Source organism: Amblyomma mixtum, chromosome 2 (assembly GCF_055824585.1).
Source record: "Amblyomma mixtum isolate Tamu chromosome 2, ASM5582458v1, whole genome shotgun sequence".
Lineage (NCBI taxonomy): Eukaryota > Metazoa > Arthropoda > Arachnida > Ixodida > Ixodidae > Amblyomma > Amblyomma mixtum.
In genome coordinates, this window is record NC_143013.1 from 248,729,749 (window position 1) to 248,752,874 (window position 23,126).

The 23,126-nt window shown below is 45.1% G+C and overlaps 1 protein-coding gene across 1 annotated transcript; it reads left to right on the forward strand.

The window, feature by feature from the left end:
• The first annotated feature begins 997 nt into the window (after positions 1-997).
• LOC149363401 (uncharacterized) lies at positions 998-7,897 on the forward strand. The gene is made up of 3 exons (XM_089568517.1): positions 998-1,018; positions 6,052-7,684; positions 7,773-7,897. Coding segments are annotated over exons 1-3 (1,656 nt in total). The 3' UTR covers positions 7,775-7,897.
• The last annotated feature ends 15,229 nt before the right edge of the window (positions 7,898-23,126 follow it).

Here is a 23,126-nt window from a genome sequence, read left to right on the forward strand (position 1 = left end):
CGTGGCGTAACATTAAGGCGTTCGCCACACGTGGGAAGAAATAGAAGTCGCCCGAAGCGGTATCCACGAAAAGAACATCGAGGGCGTCACTCCCCAAGGGTAGACAGGCAAATTCTGCATGAAGATCTGTAGCTGCACGGCTGAAAAGAGCAGCAAAAGCGTCCACGGTGAGAGAGGATCTTGACGTTGGAACTTGCGATGCCAAGCGGACGAGGCAGCGTCGCCAGACCAGGAAGTCCACGCCCGCGCAGCCAACGCCGACAGACTGAAGAGAGTAAAACAGCGACGACGCTATTCAAAGGCAACTTGTGTGGCTTTGTGTGTTCGCTCTGCTACAGACTCTCGAAGATTCTGCGAATTCCAGTAGTAACCGCACTCCTCTCAATTATCAGGAGCATCATATAAAGCCGAAGTGGAGCAATCAGCTAGCGCGAAAGTATGCGGCAAATTTGATGCTCACTTCGTTATCTCTTTTCTGGCCTGTTTTGTGGCTGCTGAGAAATATTAATCCGCAAATACTTTTGACAGCTTTGTTTTCATACGCGACAAGAGGGCAAAATTTCTTCTTTCAGATGAAACATTTTCGCATCCACATACTACACTTACTCGGCCGAAAGCGGCAAATGCGATTGGTTGCGCGACCGTCGTGAAGTGAGAGCCTAGGAACGACCACAGCAAATGAAATGTTTTAAAGCGTTTGCCTCAAAGGTCTCGTTCAAACGCAAATCCGACTTTGGTATTGTGAGCGAAAAATTTGATTCGCATACATGAATTTTTCAAAAGTGAATCGAATAGAATTTTCATTTGAAAAATGAATAAAACATTAGAAAACTGATCGTCAGAAGCTTGCAAATTGCTCAAACGCCATTATAACATTCACGTATATAAAGTAGACAAATTCAGCCAAGAAAATGTGGATATTTAGTTGAGAATTGAGCCCCGTACTCTAGGGCTGCGGTTGCACACGAATGTCATATGGTTTTCACCTAATACGGAAATGGTGTCATTGCCTGCGTGGGCAAGCGCAACCGCTCACGAGACCCAATAACGATATCGCATTCTACCGTTCAAGGCGGAGCTTACGTGTCCGCCACATTTTTTTCCCCTGAATGCGACAATATGCATGATTTGGAAAATTCAAGTGAAAAATGGGATGTCGTGCCTGGACGGGTCCTCTAAATGGCGCATGCGAGAATACACGCTTTTGCGTTTTTCACCCCGGCAGTGCATAATGTCTCGAGCGATAGGGCGTTAAACAGCTACTTCGTCGACGGATCCCAGGAGTTCGAAAACGTCACTACGCCACTTTTAAGTGTTTGGCCGCCGCGGTAGCTCAGTGGTTATCGTGCTCGGCTGCTGACCCGAAATGCGCTGGTTCGATCCCGGCCGCGGCGATTGAATTTTTTTGGAGGAGAAATTCTAGAGGCCCGTGTAGTGTGCGATGTCAGTGCACGTGAAAGAACCCCAGGTGGTCGAAATTTCCGGAGCCCTTCACTGCGGCGTCTCTCATAGCCTTAGTCGCTTTGGGACGTTAAACCCCATAATCCAAACGAAACCAAACCCACTTTTAAGCATTTCGTTTTATCAAAATAATCACGTAACCCCCTCATCCACAGCAGCTATTTGCAAGGCGTTTTGTTTCATAAACAACTGCTGTTCGTGACACCGGGCCTAGTTTCAATGCGCCCAGAAAGATAGAATGAAAGCCTTTAAGCATATTTGCATGCAACTACGCGAAAAGCTTCTTAATGCCTAAGAAAGTTAAGAAACGATCTATACACTTTTTTTTGCGTAGAGAATTTAACGTTTCAAGCATTCGGTTAAAAAAAAGAGAAAGAGATCCGTCATCAATACTACTGCACGCACTGCTTCATTGTTCAGTGCGCACAAAATGTTTCCAGCAGCTCCTTAGCCATGCGATAGGCGGTTCTGCCAAACTTCGCAAACTTTGCGTAAAATTCCTAGCGCCGATGTGTCGATGCTGTAAAAAAAGCTCACAGGATTCCCAGGGCAAGACTCTTGCAAAACGTCATTAATGCGAATGGCCGCCAAGACGGAGACTGACTCAGCCGAACTCTCACAGACGAGGCCACTTTGAAAACCATCTTCGAAAAAAATAATCGTTTAAACTTTCATTCCCCAATACACACATTCATTCCAGAAGGAATTGCAGCAAAAATTACGTTTCTAATTAACGGCGTTCGATAAATTAGGGCCAAAATTGTAACTCATGGCGAAATAATTCCCTAATTTTTGTAATGTTTTTTATTTTTCTTCTTAAATTTCTAGCTTCAAATAACAATAATGAATTCCAAACGCCCTACTTTTGTTTGTATTTAATAAATTAAACGCTCAAAAGAAAGACTAACGACGTTTTCAATGCATTAGTTGGTTGTGTCCACCTACCAGCAGCAAAATGTTACATTGTATGATGCCCTGTTGGATTTCAGCCATAGCAGCAGAGGGACCGTGACATCCTGTAACACATTAAGAAAAAATATGGCCTGCACGCCCTGAACACTTGTCCTGAAGGTGACAAATAGCACGTCTGGAAAACCCCCTGTCAGTCCAATGATGCCGCAAAAAAGCACTAGAAAAATATTTGAACGCCACACGAGTGAAAAGAGGACTAAACTGGTTCTGAACTAGAATTCTGATAATTTTTAGTTCTCCTTGGCATTGCTTTGAGGCATTTTGTAGTTACTACCAACCTTTCTTGTTTTTCTTAGAAACCACTTCTTCCATTCCAGATCCGCTAACATGCCTAACTGTATTCCGGCAGGAAGTTTCTTAATGAGATTGTGTACAGTTAATTTTTATATACCAATAAGTGAAAGTGTACAATAATTTTTGTTATCGGTTTATTTTTCTCAAAAGATACGAATACGAAAACCGTTCTTGTTGATTCCAGTGACATGTAATGGCAATTCATGATATAACTATTTTGGTCTATTGCGCAGCCGCAGGCTTTTATATATCTATAACTGCAGCAGCAATTCTCCATGTGCTCAAAGTTGTGTTCAACGCAACAGAAGTATCACTGCTGCTCCCAGAAAGACAATCAGCCAAATATTGAAAATCATTGAAGAAGGATGGATAGCTGGGCGAGTTTGTAATAATACATCGTGGGAGGGAACAGCGCGAACAAGACGACAGAGGAAGCAAGAGGACACAAAGACGAGCGCTGACTCGAAACTGAGTCAGCGCTCGTCTTTGTGTCCTCTTGCTTCGTCTGTCGTCTTGTTCGCGCTGTTCCCTCCCACGATGTATTGAAAATCATATGATAAAAAGTTTTTAATCTTCCTTAGCAGTTTAATTTGGATGAAAGAATTCGATTTTTAGGACGATTTTAATTTGCTGCTTGATCTAGTATTAACAATTTTTTTTCGATAAAGTGACCGCGTAACATAAATAATGCTATTAGGTGCAATTCCTCGTGATAAAATCAAAGCATTGATTAGGGACTTAATGAGATTAATATTAGCAAATCTTCTTCCAAAATTATACCAGAAACGTAACAAGCGGTTTCTTCATAGATACAATACGTTGCATCCCCAACACTCAGGTAATTTCTTGGCATTTATCGCAGCGCTGGCCTAGTAATTCGAGCGCCTGCCTCGCATGGGGAAGGTGGAGGGTTCGATCACCAGTGCTGCCGGCTACTGACCGGTTATACAATGGGTACAATCTTTCCTCTGACCTCGTACTAGGCTACCTTAGGGCGAAATTCTTGGGAAATGGGTCCTTAGCCCCACCTTCAGACGAAGAAAAATACCTTGTGCAATAGTGTTCATTGACCCCAGATGCCCTGGCGCCACAAAAAATCACAATCGTCAACAATTTCTTGCCATTTATTAAGAAATTATTCATATGCTGTTAAGAGATCTACCATTCCCTCTGCGAAGCTTACGTTTTACTTTCTTTCAAAGGGAACTTGTATGAGAATCTATTGCAAATTTAAATCCCTCGTCGGGCTTCTCAACTTCAATAGACAACAGTATCTGAATTCGTTATTATGCCATCGTTGGCGTATCGTCCTTACTCCTTATCCCTCGACTAGGAACCAACACTGAAATGAATTTGTGGAGATTGTATGATGTTTGTAGAGGTTTGCCAACACGAAAACAAAATCGCATAGATGTGGTCCTCTTGTTCGAATCTTGGCACTCACGGGCAAAAATTTACTGATATGACCGGTTTTTTTTTCTCGTATACTGAGGCGTGTTCGCGAGAAACTATTTATAGTTTCATTTCCTTAAGAGTTTATCGCTTAAATGATTTTTTTTTCCGGCGAGACTCATTAGATCTTCTGTGTTCATGAAAGTGGCCAAAATTAGCACACTCCGAAGAGAACGTTGAATCAAGCTATCTATGCGACGCGGCTGAGAGCACATTTAGCTGTTATCACACGTTGAGCTGGCAAAACCAAACTTACAGCACGTATTTTGTTAGTTTACCTCAAAGATTCTCGCAGGATCCTTTCATTTCTGAATAGCCTAAACATTATTTTAGTACAGTGCTCTCTTTGAACCGCTTTTTAATTTCTGGCCATGACCCCTCAACCCATAAATGAATCAGATGCGACGAACGTTCAACAACGTCTTTGTGTCTACACTGAGATTTTTTTAAATGCGGTTTCAATCTTCATGCCTTTCTGGCTAACCACTTTCTTAGCGAAAAAATGTAACAGAGAAATAACACCCTTTTTTACCGCTCTTTGCTGGAGCAGTAAAGGGTCACTTTGAACTGAACAAGTTTGTATTTGACCATTAATGAACAAAAAGTCGAGCAAGGATTCCCCGTCATGCATTTATTTAAATGTCCCGACTGGGAGTACGCTAATTTAAAGACCAGAAAAAGAAAAACTAGAACAAGCAAGCTCGGACCACACAATGTGTGCCAACTCGCTTCCTCTCTCGCTTTTCTCAAGATCAATGCCGCCTGAAGGACGTGCAAGTTGCCCCACAGAGCCGGCTCACGTTGAGCGTGGTATCGCTTTTCACCTTTCGCAAACTTTCTCTCTCTCTCTCCTATGCACGGATGGCGTCACCGTTCTGTTCCCTTTTTCATTCTCCTTGCATTATCATTTCTGCCTAGAGCGAGGACACAAAATAAAAAAAAATCACTGAGCTTCTTCGAAAGACCTGCAGAAGCTCCAGACGTAGGAGAGGGCAGTCCGTGAGCTCTGAATACAGCGAAGGCAAAAGGGTTGATCCGCATTCTTCCGGACGAAGTCTACGTTAACTGCGCCCTGAACCGGATGTAAGAATCGTAGCTCCTACTGTGTTACAAAAAAAAGTGTCGTTAGAGCTGTTGTCGGCTCTTTTACATACTCGCCCTCAGCCACTAGATTTCTCTCCTCCTTTCGCTTTTCCCCAGCTCCACACGGGTATATAAGTACGTCTCTGTCTCACAAAGATCAGCAGCCTCTGGTTTGCCAAAGGTACAACTGCAACAGCCATGGTAAGCCTGAATTATCCCTGTAATTAGAATTGAAGTTAGAAGCCACTTTTCTCAATGAAGTTTCAGATGTATCTATTTCATCGAACGTGGTACATTTCGTTAGGTTAGTTATAGCAATTGGCTATAACACTGATTTGTGTTCCTGTTTCCCATGTTCTCAATGCATATGAATTGCTTTTCATTCAGGAAATCCTCCATAAGACGCTTTCAAACACTCTCTCAAGATCGCAACCGAAGAAAGAGAAAAAATGAACAGCCTCATGTACAGGATTTTCTTAATAACCCAATCAAAATAAAAAGACCACTGCAAAATGCAGCACAACTCCTCATACAATACAGATATACCTTTTTTGTTATGAATGAAATTTTAGTAATAACTTCCAGTTTGTTCCTCCACCTTACCGAAACCTAGGCTTCTGCTAGAAGTTCCCAAAAACGCTATTCTAAGCCGTTCTCTATAACCGCACTCTAGAAAAGTTTGTGTCTCCACAAACATAACTTTCTCACTAATTTTGCCCTAAATATTACAGTGCAAATGCATGAATAGTACATGGAACCCTCCTTACACACTTCTTTGGTAAATTTCAGTTCCGCGTTTGCGTCGTCCTGGCCCTGGCCACCAGCGCCCTCGCTGGATTCCTCCATGGCAACCTCCATGGTAGTTTCGCCACCACGCAAGGCGCTGGCCTCACCAGCTACGGTCTCAGCCACGGAATCGGCTATTCCGGTCTCACTGGCTACGGAGCGGGTCACGGTATTGCCTATGGACCAGCTGCCAGCTACGCTGTTGCCGCCCCAGCCGTCGCTCGTACCGTGTCCACCTACCACGCTGCTCCAGCTGTGACCGCTGTTCACGCTGCCCCAGCTGTCGCCACTTATGCTGCTGCTCCAGCTGTGTCTCGCGTCACCACCTACCAGTCTGCGCCAGTTGTTGCCGCTGCTCCAGCTGTCGCCACTGTGGCCCACGCTGCTCCAGCTGTCGCCACCGTGGCCCACGCTGCCCCAGCTGTGTCCCGCATCACCACCTACCAGTCTGCCCCAGCATTCGCTAGTGTGGCCGCTGCCCCAGCTGTTTCTCGCATCGCCGCCTACCAGGCTGCCCCAGCTGTGACTAGGGTCTACCAGTCCGCCCCTGTTGTTGCTGCCGCCCCAGCTGTGTCCCGCATCACTACCTACCAGTCTGCTCCAGCTGTGACTGGTGTCTACCAGTCTGCCCCAGCTGTTGCCACCGTTGCTGCTGCCCCAGCTGTTTCCCGCTTCACCACCTACCAGGCTGCCCCATCTGTCGCCGCCGTCGCTGCTCCAGCCGTGACTAAGGTCTACCAGTCCGCCCCTGTTGTTGCTGCCGCCCCAGCTGTGTCCCGCATCACTACCTACCAGTCTGCTCCAGCTGTGACTGGTGTCTACCAGTCTGCCCCAGCTGTTGCCACCGTTGCTGCTGCCCCAGCTGTTTCCCGCTTCACCACCTACCAGGCTGCCCCATCTGTCGCCGCCGTCGCTGCTCCAGCAGTGACTAAGGTGTACCAGTCTGCTCCAGTCGTTGCTGCTGCCCCAGCTGTCGCCACCGTTGCTGCTGCCCCAGCTGTTTCCCGCATCACCACCTACCAGGCTGCCCCAGCTGTCACCTCCTTTGCTGCTCCAGCTGTGACTAAGGTCTACCAATCTGCTCCAGTCGTTGCTGCTGCCCCAGCTGTCGCCACCGTTGCTGCTGCCCCAGCTGTTTCCCGCATCACCACCTATCAGTCTGCCCCATCTGTCGCCACCGTGGCTGCTCCAGCTGTGACTAAGGTCTACCAGTCTGCTCCTGTTGTTGCCGCTGCCCCAGCCGTGGCCACCATCGCCGCTGCTCCCGCCGTTGCTGCCTACGCTGCCCCAGCCGTGTCCCGCGTTACCACCTACCAGTCCGCCCCAGTCCTGGCTGCTGCCCCAGCCGTCGCCACCGTTGCCCATGCGGCTCCAGCTGTCGCCACTGTTGCCCAGGCTGTCCCAGCTGTTGCTACCACCACCGTCCACCACGCTCCCGCTATCGCCACCGTTGCCCACGCTGCCCCAGCCATCGCTGCTTACCAGGCTGCCCCAGTCTATGGTTACGGCATTGGTACCCTCGGATACGGTGTCGGCCACTACGGTCTCGGCCATGGCATTGGAGTCTACGGCCTGAACTACGGCTACGGTCTTGGCACTCCCTTCGACTACACCACCCTTCTTCGCAGGAAGAAGTGTAAGTATAGGCTTAGGAATTGTCCTCGTAAAATGCAGTTTCACGATTTTACCACAACTTATGCTAATTTTGTGTGTGTTTTTTGCAGAAATTATTCTCATTTCGTGAAAGCATGGAATCTTGAAGAAGAAATGAAGTCATCGTCGACCTTGTGGATTCTCTCTAGTATCTTCACACACTTTGTAATAAATTGTTTATATGTACAGAAAAAAATGGTTAGTACAGCGTAGTTGTTTTTATATAGAATGCATAAAATTCTATATGGTCAGGCTCTTTTGTGAAGCTTATGTTTCAAACATGCTTTGCAAAATTATAGCAAATCTTTCACAGAAATGATCTCAATCGCTTCCTGTCGCTATACAGTGACGTTAAAGGGACACGCCTAAAGTCGTGAATTATTGCGTCACGAATTTTATTTTTGTCTCACGAACAACAATGAACAATCATATGGCTCAACTTTTCTGGAAATAATCAGCGAAGCCTGGCAGGTTTTCATCAATAATGTGCCTGTCTTGCTCTAAAGGGAACATAATAATTTCATAATTTCAGGATAAGTTGCAATGCAATGTTTAAAATGTACGTTACATGCAAGAGAGAAGCTTTTTATACCTTCATTTCTTTTATGCCGCCGCGGTGGCTCAGCGGTTATGGTGCTCGGCAGCTGTCCCAAAAGACGCGGGTTCGATCCCGGCCGCGGCGGCTAGAATTTCTTTGGAGGAGAAATTCTAGAGTCCCGTGTACTGTGCGATGTCAGTGCACGTTAAAGAACACCAGGTGGTCGAAATTTCCGGAGCCCTCCACTACGGCGTCTCTCATAGCCTCAGTCGCTTTGGGACGTTAAAACCCCATAAACCAAACCATAAACCAAACCATTTCTTTTACAATACAAAGACAAGACGTTCCTGGTGTTTGAGTTGCAGTACATCTGCCAGTATTTCTAAGAGCCTATGTTTAAAACTTTGATGATATTTTGATGATTGAATAATTGGAGCAAAGCTATTCGTTTTAACTGTCAGAAAATTGTGGGTAGTTTGACGGCAATGTTTTTTAATCTTCATCACCCCACTGAGCGCAACTAGCGCGCTGGCTTTGTTGTTTATGCAGCCGGCAGCTTATTCCAAGGTCACAGGACCGGGGATTGGATCCTGACCGCGGAGGCTTCAGTTGGATGAGAAAGAATTAACATCACTCGCGTGCTCAGTGACGTTAGCACTCCTTAAAGAACCCCATCTGTTCTGAAGTGAGCCTGTAAACCCCATTGTGGCATTCCTGATATCCCATGTGTGGCATCGTGACTTTGAAGACCAATATCATACACCATGCTAATGCCTGGAAAAAAAGGTAAAAACAGCGCTAAATTTCACACAAACGAAACCGCAAACCAATAAACGTAGTGGCAGTCGGCACCCGTCCTGTCCGTCTTTTTGTGTGGTTTGTGTTAAATTTAGCGTTGTTTTATCTTTTGTTACACAATGCTCTGCCAGCTAGCCTAGAAAGATGTACTTTACAGCGAGCTATGTACGGCGGTTGCACTTACAAATTGAAATATTCTTGAGGCCGTATCAGAGTCGTTTAGCATGGTGACGAGAAGGAGAGTTCGGCTGCTGCTCAGAGGCGGCATCGACAAGACAAGATAAAGTCCTGGGTGCCAGAAGTTGTCCCCTGGCACTTGGCCACTCTGCCGAGATAAAATGAACGTGAAAAAGGCAAGAGAGCGGCAGACACGCCTGACCAGAGAGAAGAACGGCTTATCAAGCGGAGACGCCGGGATGAGGAGCGTAACAGGCGGTGCATAGCAGCTAAGATGAATCAAGAGGAACCAGCTTTTGCTTTATAACCTGGCATAGCCGAGCTAAGCCACTGCTACATTTTTTTCAAAGTAGGTGCAAATGAAAGGCAATTTAAATCCAACATCGACTCACAGCAGTAGCAAAGATGTGAAATAATGTTCTTGTGCACACAAAGCAAAGTAAAACTTTTGTTTGGGTGTGTTGCTTCATCTTTGAACGGATACGTACTTGTGCGAAGAAGACGGGGCACAGCAAAGGAACACACACGACATATGTCTGTTCTTCTCGCAAGTACGTACCCGTTCAAAGTGATAAATGCTAAAACTTTAGACATGACAGGAAATTGCAGGGATAAAATAAAAGTGTTATAAAACATTGAAATATGTTTGCAGATATGCGCACGTATGCTGTCCATATAAAAGAAACCACGATAGCAGTACTCCCTAAAGAGAGAAATGACGTCAGAAGCTATACATAAATATATAGGTGTCATTGTTAGATCGATAGCGCTACTAGTTGCAAAAGTCGATCATCGGGCCGGTGCGAGCCTTAACTTTTGCTGACGTTGATAAGCCACTGAGCAAGAGCCTTAAATTCAACATCAGATGTCCGAACACTTATGAAAAACCAGTCAAATAGACGGGGACAAAGGAGAGACGAGGCACGCACAACGACTGGACTTACAACTTATTGCTTTATGGGTTCCCATAACATCAAAAAAGTTGCTGTCAGACAAGGTGTCAATGTTGTTTTTTCTGCTCCTTGCAAACTTTCAAGCCTTTGTCCAGGTGTAGCGTGTGGCAGAACTAGACCCCCTGTTTGTTCAACGCGGCATCAAAACAGCTTCGTTCCATGTGCGACACGAGTGATTTACAAGATTCCGCTGACATGCAAAAAAGTTTACATTGGCCAAACTGGCCGGTGTATTAATGAAAGGTTACGAGAGCACCATCATTCTCTGACTCCTGCTGATGAAGCAAACTTGCCTCGACATTTCCGTGATTGCGGGTGCTACCCGTTGTTTTCGAATGTCACTTTTCTCGGTAGAGGCAAGGGTAAGGTTGAGCGCGAAATCCTCGAAGCATATCACTTAAGTAATCAAGGAGATAACTGTACTAGCACGGTGTCTATCAAGCTGATGCAGAAGAAAATAGGTTACCTGTCCTGTTGACACTGCAGCCTGACTATCTCGCAAGCATCGCGGTCTTTTGTGCTGGTTTTGCGTTGCCGTTGAGCTGCGCATGCTCTGTTAGGTTTCCGGGCAGACTGGCTGTTTTTCAATAAAGCACAGTTTTTAGTCCAGTCGTTGCGTGTACCTCGTTTCTCCTTTGACTCCGTCTTTTTGGCTGGTTTTTCTTAAGTATGTAGCAACAAACCCAGATTTCAATTCTCCTGCAATGTCCGAACACGCTGGTGACGTCCAAATCTGACACGGCTAATTTCCAAAAATTTGGCCCGGGTCGTTTCCGAAATTTTAACAGTGCCGATTCGGAACAAAATCGATTGCCAACAATAATTTTCACGTTCTGACAATCCATGAAAATTGAGTGTGCCGCTAGATTGATAACGGAAGTGAAATGGGAGCCAAGGCTCTTCCATTAGCCTTACCCGTTAAGCAGTGAAATCTCGCTTCCGCAATCACAGTATTGACCACCAGGCAGTTCACCGACGGCACTCGCACTGCTGTGTGCAAAGTAACCTTTATTCTTGTCGTCTTACAGGATACCTGAAGAAGGGGAAGTAGTTGCCTTCCCACAGGCCCCATCTCCCGGGAGGATAAACACAAAAGTATCCCCTATTACCCACAAACATCACTCTACAGCTTTGTTCAACGGCGCATACACGTTACCACACGTTGGGACGTACGGCACTATTGGTGTTTTCATGCAGAAATAGTGATTAGAGTGACTACGTCACCTATAAATCTCATTAAAGGAATGACGCTTTTGGTAAGTGAACTTTCAACTCCAAAGAAGTTCCAAGCTGGCTATAGTAGCTCCTGGGTTGCTTCGATCCACGCATTCCGTATGCATCGGCGCACCTTAGCCGTTTCTAAAGCCCCTGCCGTTTCAAGGTGGCTGCGCCATCTCTGATAGTGAAAGGGAAGTTTCAAAGAAATGGCCTCAGAGACCCGTGTACAGCGACCGCAAGCGCATTTCTTATTTCGCTGTCCCCCCGCTTTTAAATGAGACCTTGGACGACGGCGCACCGAACAGCGCTCAAGAAACTATTCTTGGCATCAAGTCAAACTTTCACAAGCTCGATAAAGAGATGCTTGTTCCAAATTAGCACTGGATAAGCTACGCGCATGCACTAACGATGAAACGATGAAGGGTACGCTTTCGCTTAGAAAAGAGTATTCTTTTTCTCCGCAAAGGGTACTGTTTTCAGCAAGAGTTGTGATTTATTTTATTTCAAAATACTGTTAGCCCTTGCGGGCTGTTACAGGGTGGGAATAGTATAGTCATTCAGTACAACACAGTTCCAGCTCTTTTACAAGTTTCAAGTGAACAAGTTTTGTTGAATATATGTCGGTTAAGGTTATTCCATTCTATAATTGTTTTAGGCAGAAACAAAAACTTATACACATCAACTCTCGGCATGTATGACATAACTGCGAAGGGATGGTTAGTACGCGATGACAGTCTTCCGGGTGGGCGCAAGTACAAGGTAGAATCCAGATTGAACATATTGTGATAAAGCTGATAAAAAAACTTTAGCCTAGAAATTTTTCTGCGAATAGCCAATGTTGGTAACTGTGCTCGTAATAGAAGTTCTGATACGGACTGCGTTCTTCGGTAAGACGAAAATATAAATCTTGCTGCCAATCTTTGAACACGTTCAACCTTATCTACAAGATATTTCTGATTCGGATCCCAAACTATGCTTGCGTATTCCAGAGTTGGTCTTACTATTGATCTATATGCTTGTAGTTTGACATCTGATGGTGCATCTTTTAGCTTCCGCCTTAGGAATCCAAGTTTTCGTTGAGCTGCTCCACAAATGTTTTGCACATGATCACTCCAGTTTAAGTCATGGCTAATCGTGATACCTAAATATTTTAATTGACTAGAACGCTTTAGTTCTATGTTATTAATTATGTATGGGAAGACTAATGAGGTCTTTTTGTTCGACACGGTCATAGAAGTTGACTTATCATAATTAATGCTCATGTCCCATTTCACACACCAATTATACACAGCATTCAAGGAGTCATTCAATAGAACCTGGTCTTGCAGGCATTTTACGCGACAAAATAACACAATATCATCAGCAAACAAGCGCGCTTCGACGAGAGGGTGTATGTCATTCGCAATATCATTAATATATAATAAAAAACAATATAGGACCCAGAACGCACCCTTGCGGAACACCAGAGGATATTGATGAAGTCGATGAGCGTTCTTCATCTATTAGTACAAATTGTTCTCTGTTATTTAAGTAAGCCTGAATCCAATTAATTATTTGTACATCGATACCCATCTCATGCAATTTGTGTAAAAGTTTGCCATGAGACACTCTGTCGAATGCTTTGGAGAGATCTATTGCAATGACATCCATTTGCTCTTTTGAGTTTATGGCTGAGGGGCCTAGGTCTAGTAAAGAAGGAAGTAGAAGTAGTTCATACCATCGTACCATGTATACCCCAGCCACACGGGCAATCTAAATGCCCGATGAGTGAACGTTCATTGAAAAATTTGGGGGCCATCCTGATACACCGCTGCACACGGCGAATTTCAATCACCCTTGAGTGACGAGTGAGCGCGCGATCCCACAGGTGGCGCTAAGAGTAGCAAGATTTAAAAAACAGATTATGAAGTGAAGCTAAGTAAAACGAGTCAACTGTTTGAGTAGGCAGCATTTTAATTGGTGCCTTTTTAGAAAAAAAAAACTGTTCGGATACTTCACAGTTTCCCACAACCTGGACACAGGAATGGCGGGGAGACGATGAGAACCGACGCTCACCTCGTTTTAAAAGCATTCATTTAAAAAGCATTCATTCATTTTTCGCCGGCGAAGCAGCCACAGATAAGTGACCGTCTTTGTCGTGTTCATAGCTACTATCCTTGCAGAATTTGTGGGGCAAGTTTTGATCTTATCTCTCGCAAAGTGCGCTACGAAACCCGCCGCGGGGGCTGAGTGGTTACGGCGCTCGGCTGCTGGTCTGAAACACGTGGGTTCGATCCCGGCCTCGGCGGTCGAATTTCAATGGAGGCAAAATTCTAGAGGCCCGTGTTATGTGTGACGTCTGGGCACGTTAAAGAACCCCAGGCGATCGAAATCTCCGGAGGCCTTGAATACGATGTCTCTCATAGCCTGAGTCGCTTTGGGAGTTTAAATCCCAATAAAAAAAAAAGTGGGCTATGAGGCGAAAAGAAAAGAGAAAGGCATCAAAACGCCGCACAGCAAGAACGGCGTCAATTTCGTTTCTTCAAACCGCCGGACTATAGCCGGACTATAGCCGGACTTTCTGCAGAGTTGTCATTTTGACAAACAAGTAAAAATGAGTTTACGAACTGGCTATTATGGTGTAAAATTAGAAATGCAATCAGGAAGATCTTTTTGTTCTGCTCAAATTTTTAGGTGTTGTTTCTTTCAAGTATAGTGAGTGCGAGGTGCTCAATGTCCCTCAATATTCTAATGGCCATTAGCGAACCTCCATTGAGTCAATCTCCATCGAGTTCAATTGTCTTTCGAAACCGCCATCTGGGACTGGCCGATCCCCATCGAGTTCGATGCCCATTGGCTCAATGGGCGTTGAAACTGCCCTTGTGTCAGGGGTATCACGAAACCGCTGAGCAGGTGTGGGTAAAAATTGCTCCATGGCTGTGTTTTAAACTCACGTATTTCTGTCAAATAGCACTGCAGCAGTGAGGTCAATAACGCTAGATGTCTGACTCAAAACGTTGCTTCAGTCAATTCCCCACAAGAGAAGCATTTTCCAAACCGAAAAAACAGGCTTATATATCCGCTCACTCGCTCGGGCTCAGGCACCGTGCCGCGACACTGAAGATATACTGCGACATGTTTTTATTCAGCCATTAATAGACGTCTAAAATAATCTTCCTCTCCACTGTATTATAATTCAAGGCCGCTGTTTATGTCTCTTGCCATTGGGCTGTTTGCGTATTCTACGCGTACTTAGTGCCGCTAGCTGCCGTATGCATTCAAATATATAGCGAGTTTTGACCCCCAATTCTCAATGGAAATAAAACCCCTCTATAAACATCGACGCAGAATTTTACAGTACATGCGCTTAGCCTTGCTGTTATCACAGTAGATCAAAGCCGTGCTCGCGTGCAGTGGCCAGCGAAATTGATCTGTTCGCGGTGCCGCGGGTTCGAATCCCAGTCGTGGCAGTGTTTTTTATGTACTTTTTAATTATGCTTTGGCCAGGTTACATCGACAGTGCCGACGCCGCATAAAAGTGCAATGTCTTCGATTATACGCATACCCGATTTTCAGGGTTCCCGCGCAATGAACGAATGCCACGCGACGCGCACGCAGTTTCCGGCGAACTGAAAGAGCCGCGAAGGTGGAAGCGCGAGAACCGCGCAGAGGCGCCAATAAACCGCCCAACAGAAGCGCAGCTGTGGTCGGTAGGATGCTTGATGCGCGGCTGATGGCCGCCAAACGCCGAGCGCTTGCGCGAAGCTCTGGAAGGCGAAACCGAAACTAAGCGGTCGGAGTATTCTCGGAGGCGGTGGTTATCCCTTTATCGTCGTGCCTTCAGTCCCTTGTACGTGAAAGGTGGACGTGCAACTCAGCAGCGTGCCGTTCGGGTTTGAGTAGGGCTATTTTAGCGATCGCTTGCCGTGCCAGTCGTACCTGGACGCGGCCTCCATACGCGAAGTTGTTCGAATTACCCGTTGCGATACGCGTAGAGTCGAAATTAGCGAGTCTCCAACGCCGTACACTTGCACGGATGCCGGTCGGTCCTCTCTGGCTGTTGTAATTATTTGGAATTACAAATTCAGCGGGGGTGGAATTAACGTGCTTTTTCTGTATCGACACACATGACGCAAAACTCACGAACACGCTTTGTCCTTTTTAGTTTGTCAGAAGTGTGTGTGCCGTCTTATTCTATTTTCTTTGTCTGAAGATGTTTAAAATAGCATTAAAGATAATAGGGAGAGGAGGGTTAGGCAAAACAGGACTCGAAATGTATTGCCATTCTTCAGCTTCTGGTCAAGAACTGAAATTTTCCAGATTATTATACGCTGTAACATGCTGCGGACAAATTTTGAGTAAAAATGTTTAAAGCAGACTGCTAATATTTAGAAATCAGTTTATTACTTCTTGCTGCCATCAAAGACAATTTCTAATCCCGGACCAGGACGAATTTTTCTTTAACTACGAAGTTTCTGAGAAAGCTGTATAGCTTTCCTTTGTAGCCGTATGGCTGCGCTCGGGTGGACGTCAATGAGTAATTACTCCCTTATTACAAATCTACTCCACCTTGCGGGATTCCCCTAAACATTTGGTCAACACTGTTCCTACTTCGAGTTATTGATCAATTCGCTCTCCCCCTACCATAAGCTTGCCGTGTTTAAGCTAGAAGTTCGTAGCATAGCTATTGAGATCGGCTCCGTGGAGTCTTATCTTAAGCATGGTGAGGAGAAACGGTTACTTCAGACTCTTTATAATCTGCATGAGCTTGAATGTGAGGCTCCTGGCTTGTACACAGAGGAAATTGGTGCTGTTAAGTGCAACCTTCAGAAGTTTGATGCAGAACGCTATCGTGCGGCCCGTGTACGATCCCGCAGCAACCGTGCTCTGCACTCTGAGTAGCCTACTAGACAGGCCTTGCTAGATGAGCGTCGTCACGTGGCTGCCAAGCAAATTTCTGAGCTCTACTGTGGTGGTGCCCTGGTCACAAGTGCAGATGTCATAGTTACCGAGTTTGAAAACCACTATGGCTCTCTGTTTGCTGCCACGTCTAGCACTGCTGATGATGATCATATAGCGCGATTGGTGTCCATGATTAACCCACTCAATCAGGATGAGTGCAAAGCAATAGCTGGCTCTTTAAGCTTGGGTGAATTGCAAGATACAATTGATCAATTGCCGCTTTCGAAAAGTCCGGGGCCTGACGGCCTCTCAGGAAAATTTTACAAGGTATTTAAATCCGTTCTAGCCCCTGTCTTGCTCCAGATTTTTGAGACAAGTATTGATGTTGAATTTCTGCCTCAGTCATTTACGAAAAGTCATATTTTCTTTATACCAAAAACCTAGATAAGGAAAAACTTCGATTTGTAGATGGCTACAGACCAATCACGCTTTCCAATGTAGATTATAAGATTTTTGCTAAAGTACTGTCAAATCGGCTGCAGCTTGCAATGTCTACTTTGATTGGGCCTCATCAAACATGTGGCTTGCGGGGACGATCAATACAATCTAACCTACATGTAGCGCGTACGGTGTTGCAGTATTGCAGTGACGCTCAAGAACAATTAGCAATGCTGCAAATTGACCTGGCAAAGGCATTTGATCGAGTGTGCCATTCATTTCTTTTTCCACTTTTAAATCACGTCAATCTCGGTTCAATACTTTCTACTGGCATACGCCTTTGTTACAAATCCTGTACCACGCGCTTGATTGTTAATGGCTGTCTCTCGCAACCAGTCCCAATTCAGTCTTCGGTGAAACAAGGGTGCCCACTGTCTCCGCTCCTGTTCGCATTATACTTGGAGCCACTTTGCATAAGTGTTATAAACAGTAGAGCTGTCAATGGTTTCCGAATAATGGGCCACGAACTGAAGACATTGGCTTATGCAGATGACCTTGCGTTTTTTTGTACCGATAAGCCAAGCATTGATGAGGTTATTCGTTTAACGGAGGACTTTGGTTCGGTGTCAGGAAGTCGGATTAATCGCTCTAAGAGTTGCGGTCTTTGGATTGGTAGCTGGGGTTCGACACCTGCTGAATATGCTGGTATAACATGGACATGCAGGCCACCAAAGTATCTTGGCATTCCTTTGAGTGCCTATAAGCATAGCGCACAGTATTGGAAAGACCGCGTGTCAACTCTTCAGCGCTATGCTCAAACGTTTGTCCCCCATGGCCTCTCAATTTTTGGCACGGTGACCGCCGGATATCTGTTTCTCGCCACTAAAATATATTATGTGCTGCAAATTATTCATTGCGGAAGACTTCCTATCCAGCGTTTTCACAGGGTTTTCGCTACTTTTGTGTGGGATTCGTCTTTTGAATCCATGAGGCGGGATAACCTTTTTCGGCCTGTAAGCGCTGTAACCTTTTTCGGCCTGTAAAAAGTCCCGGTTAGCTCAATTGGTAGAGCGACTGCTCCGGTGAAGCGGTGGTCCCGGGTTCGAACCCCGGACCAGGACGAATTTTTCTTTAACTACGAAGTTTCTGAGAAAGCTGTATAGCTTTCCTTTGTAGCCGTATGGCTGCGCTCGGGTGGACGTCAATGAGTAATTACTCCCTTACTACAATTTCTAACTGCCTATCTAGTTATATATAGCAAAGATACTCGTCTCAGTAGTTTATTACTTTTTGCTGTCTCAAAGAACATTTAAGAACTATTTAAGTTGTATTTAGCAAAGAAACTTTTCTCAGTAGTTCTCAAAGTTGTGTACTTTGCTTTGAACACTAATTATATTAATAGTTTTTATAAATGACAGAAACCAAAAACCACCGAAACCAAGGAGCATAGGGGATTTTTTATTTATTTTTTTTCTTTTATTTTTGTACTTTCATCAATGAGGGAATAATATAAGCAGAAGAAAAAACAACCACATGCCACCGGTGCGATCCGAACCCACGACATCTGAATTTCGCAAAATTCGGAGGATGTTGAAAAACTTTCGAAAAAGTTGTTCAACACTGGTGGGTTAGTACTGGCGCTAACAGTGAAGGAAACTGTGTTAAGGAATAAAAAGTTTTCAGGCAGATAGAAATCAGTTTATTGATACGCAGTAAGTCGCGACTCACAAAGAGCGCTCTTGACCGAAGTCGTTATTTGAAATATCAACAAACGGAGGAACTTCCTGCGCCACATCTATTTATGTGCTATATACAGTGCTTTTCGAATACACGCCAGTAAAGCAAAATGTGATATATTTAAGCTTTATTTCAGTACTGAAGATATACGAGAACGAAATTCGTTACTCGATTATCTTGTAGAGCCCTCGTCTCTTAGTGCGAACTTGTCAGGCCTCAAACTTTGTCCGCGTTGTGGCAGTGTCATATTTTGTGTTACCGCCTATGTCATTACTCCAATAATCACAAATTACTTAATGCGCGCTTACTAATAGCTCATATGTTGAAGACATGTGCCCATTATACAACTATATTTCCTTTCGGCGTTTTCCGCCGCTCAGATAATGTGCACCAGACTTGTGCTCATCTGCGTTTCTGACCTAATTTGTAGCTGTACCCTACCTTCATTTTCTGGTGAGGCTCTGGTGCAAGCGGCACGCAAATTTTTTATTGATGAACCTTGTAAACGGTCATTTTCTGTGACATTTCTAGTTGGCCCACTGCTGACAAGGCTGTTTGAGAGGCTACTGAAATATACTTATACAAATAAATTAGTCAGTAAATAAATAGCTAGATCTATGAATGCGTAATTTTTTACTTCATTGCATGAGTTAGACATGTAGCAATGGCCGACAAAAAATCGAGGTGAATTGTTCTTCGGTTGCGGTGAAAATGCTCCTTAGGTGCACAAAGGTAGTTTTTTAAAAATGCTGTTGAACGTTGGGGCGCTCAGTTTCGGTCCTAAAATATGCCTTGTGTACAGTAGTCACTTGAGGCGTCTCCTCAAAATAGCTTCTCAAACTTTCCTGGTCCAATCCTTCATGTTCCTTCTCTTCTAAATTTCGGCAAAGGTCCGAAAATCTGCCCTTGTTATAAGGATGCTCTGAGCATAGATAAGTGGCTATATTATAAAACAGGCCTGATGTGAAATATTGCTTAGCTCAAAACATGCGCTTCTTTCACAGACTGGTTGAGAAACAGGACATCGCTGCCTTCGCAATGTATTAAAGGAGCACACAGCAGCTGCCAGTATTCGCAAACTCGAAAAAGTTGGGATGTGGTAATAACTGAAAAACAGGTGGCTGCCCAACACAAATACTTATACTTAACACACAAATACTTAAACTTATACGCTGTAACCGCACGTCACGCGTCATTCAGAGCACGGACGACGTCGGCAGATAGACACTTCGCGCGAGTAGCCATATGGCGGCATTCCTTACCTTTTTCACTGATTTCTGATTTCTGATCGCACTTGCTCCCCAAGAGCTCATCCATTTGTTTCTTTTATTCTTCGACTTGGCCAAGAGGAAATGTGTGACTTAATTAAGCATCCTGAGTGTTTACACGGTGAACACTTGCAGCGGGTGATTTTTACATTCCTCCTACAGAGTCGTCACTGCAGAGCGTTCCAGTTTTGTGGCTTTTCACGTGCGCCCGATCGCTTGCTTCACCCTTCGAAGGCCAAATGTAAAGCCCGGATTCCGTCCCTGGACGATGAGGAAGAGCGCCGAATTAACCGATCGACTTGGACCGTTGCCAGCGAGCAACGAACGCTGTACGCATTGACTCCACGTGCATGTGCTCACCTGCGCTCTTTTTAAACATACGAACAGGCTGCTCTCTCCTTCATTGGCTTTTACAAACAAGAACTTCGGATTTTGCGCAACTATTCCCTACAGTACATTAAAAATACATCCTTATATCACGTATAACAAAGTGTAGAATTCAAGAAGGGGTGAGATGGGGACATCAAATTGAGGCTTTCTGCCTAAGAATGTCTCTCACGTGACGTTACAACACTTGTGGTTACTTATTTATTTTTTAGTCCTGGCAGAAGACGAAAGTGCGAGCGCTGGTTTGTTTGCTCATTTGTTTGTTGGCTTGCTTGCTTCTGTTTTAGAGAATGAAAACAATTTCGAGTAAGGGCTAAACTACCTTTATTCATTTTTTTGAAGCAGATGGAGATTGATTAAATCGCATTTAGTTTCATTTCAAAGCACAGAAGGAAAGAGTATTGAATGCGGCCCCAGGTCACGAGAGCTGGAAACAGTGAAGCAAGAGCGGCGATAACCAAGGATCCCCGAAACTGACGACATTTGACGAAGACACCTGACATCTTGTAAAGAGGGACTACATCTTCTACGTGTATATTGTATACTGAGAGGCCGCTTTAGGTGAAGCTAAAATGGGCATGTTACAACACACACGCAGGTCTCGCATACTTTCAAACTTTATAACCTCCTATAGTGACATATGCAAGGGCAACGCCAAAGCAGGCGTGTCCTTGCGCCGGACCTGCAGTGCGAATCTCAACGAGAATATCAGCTGCATGCGCAGAATACGCGATGAATGCTTACCCACACTATCAAATGCTCCTATCAGCTCACCAAATGCGCTTGTACTCCTTCGCATCTAGTGTACTGGGCGCCTGCGGCACGCGTCATACCCGTCCGATCCGATGTTCAAGTGTTATATACAGTTGCTGTGTGATGTGTTGATATGCTTAACGCTCCGATGCGGCACGTGAACCATGGAAGGCGCCGCGATGGAGCACACCTGATCATTTTGGCCACCTCGGGTTCTGTCTAGTCAGCGTATGTTAAATGACGCCTGGCTGTCTGAATTTAACCGGAGCCCTCCACTGCTGCTTCTCGACAGCCCATATTTCGCTTGAGGGCATTAAACTCAACAATTCGTTATTTTTTGTACTATATATTGTTTCATCGGCGCAATCACTTAATGGAGCGTTCATGCGCCAGATATTGCGAAGCCCTCCTATCACAGCCTTTAATTTATGATCAGATGTCCTATGTACTATGGAGGAGAAAGTCTAGACGCCCGTGTACTGTGCGATGTCAGTGCATGATAAAGAACCCCAGGTGGTCGAAATTTCCGGAGCCCTTCACTACGGCGTTTTTTATAGCCTTATTCGCTTTGGGACGTTAAACCCCATAAACCAAACCATCCTATGTACTACGCTCATTTACACAGCTTGTAAACAGCAGGGGATGTATCTCTATGGGTGAATGAGCTGGTAAATTTTCTTTGCACAGCAAGGCATAAATCAACCTTACCTGGTCTTTATATCGCATGTAGTAAACAATACTGACTTATGAAGTGCTTGCTTTCCTAGAGGATATAACCGTAGTTGGCTCGTTGGCAGCAGTGTTCACAGTTCGGGCTGTATAGATCGCGCATATTTATATATGCGCGAGGAGGCTCTGTGGCGTCGTCTACAGACAAGATCGATACGGAGCTCATCTCACCTCGCCGTTTCAAAAAACGATGATTAAAATAACGATTCATATTTCCCGCCGAGGTCACGCAAGGTGTTAAGCATACCATTTCGAGATCCGGTCGCCGCCTACAACTCAAGCCGGCAAAAAATCTACGCACGAAATACCACTGACATCACATCGGATTAGACAACGAGCAGTACTTGTTCATACGAGCTCAGGATTATGTAGAAATAAGCTGCACGTTGCGATCGTAGGTTTCGCCTGCACGCCACGCAACACTGCAGGAATGCCACTCGAGTGCCGATCGGTGGGAAATGAAAGACGTGGGCCGAAGTTCTTGCGGCCGTACACTGCACACGAGCAACGCTAACAGTAGCGTTCTCCAAGACTATCAAACTGGATTTACGGATGGCTGAAAACAAAACAGCTTCTGCCTAGTTCCTGATTACGGCAACTATCTAGTGCTCAGCTGTTTTTAAGGATGTGTACTCACTGACACAGAACTCTGCCAAAGAAGAATCTGGTGATCGCACCCTAATGCCGAAGTCTGAACGCGAGAGTGTTAAGGAGATCGCGTCGCAGAAAAACTGCTGTCGGTAGCGTTGTAACGCGAAAATCCCCACTGGTCGGTAAGGTAATGACGTATAAGCCGCACGTACTCGCGCATGAGTTTCAAACAACCCACGACGCTCACGTGGAACATGACGTCGCGCGTGAAATCAAAGCAAGTAAATTAAGACGCGTAGTAAGAATTAAATAACACCGCCTGTTGTCAAAAGATTTACTTTATAGTTTCTTCCACATAGCTTGAAAAATAACTCTGAGAACTTTACGTGGGATTCCAACTCACGACGCTGGGGTTGCGAGCCAGACTCGCTGTCGACTAGGCCGCGCGAGGCAAGGTGGCACGGTTTGGGAAGAAGAGGGAGTTTATATGGACACCCTGTGGTCTTTCAAATATAGTGGTATATGATTATGTTTGTTTTGGAGAGGATCACTGGCCGCTATCGCGTCATACTGTGAAGGCGGAGCTTAAGTGTCCCTCTAATTTTAGATATCCTGTTTCAGTGCTATTTCTCTCATTGATCACCGAAGCATGTGATACATTGGCCACATGGGCTTTCGATGAAATATTGTCACAGGGATTTCCTCGCCACATTGATCAGATACCAGGGTATTCAAATTTTTGTTCAATATTTACACGAAAAGTTGTAGGCCACTTTCGCGTATATTCGTGACCAAGCTACATGCACCGTCTCCTGCAGTTTATCACTCTCCCTCATGGCTTCCAACCTTAGCCTTAGGCGGGGCTGGCCCTTTCTTTACTGACAACGAATTCTGCTTTTCTCCACGCTATACTCTGTAAATAACCAAAAATTGACGGTATGAAAGAAGCGGTAATTT

Excerpts from the sequence above, each read along its gene's own strand:
- LOC149363401 (XM_089568517.1), top strand. The coding sequence starts at position 998 with ATGGTGTCATTGCCTGCGTGG. Across the intron at positions 1,019-6,051 it reads TGGTGTCATTGCCTGCGTGG|TTCCGCGTTTGCGTCGTCCT; the intron begins GCAAGCGCAACC and ends GGTAAATTTCAG.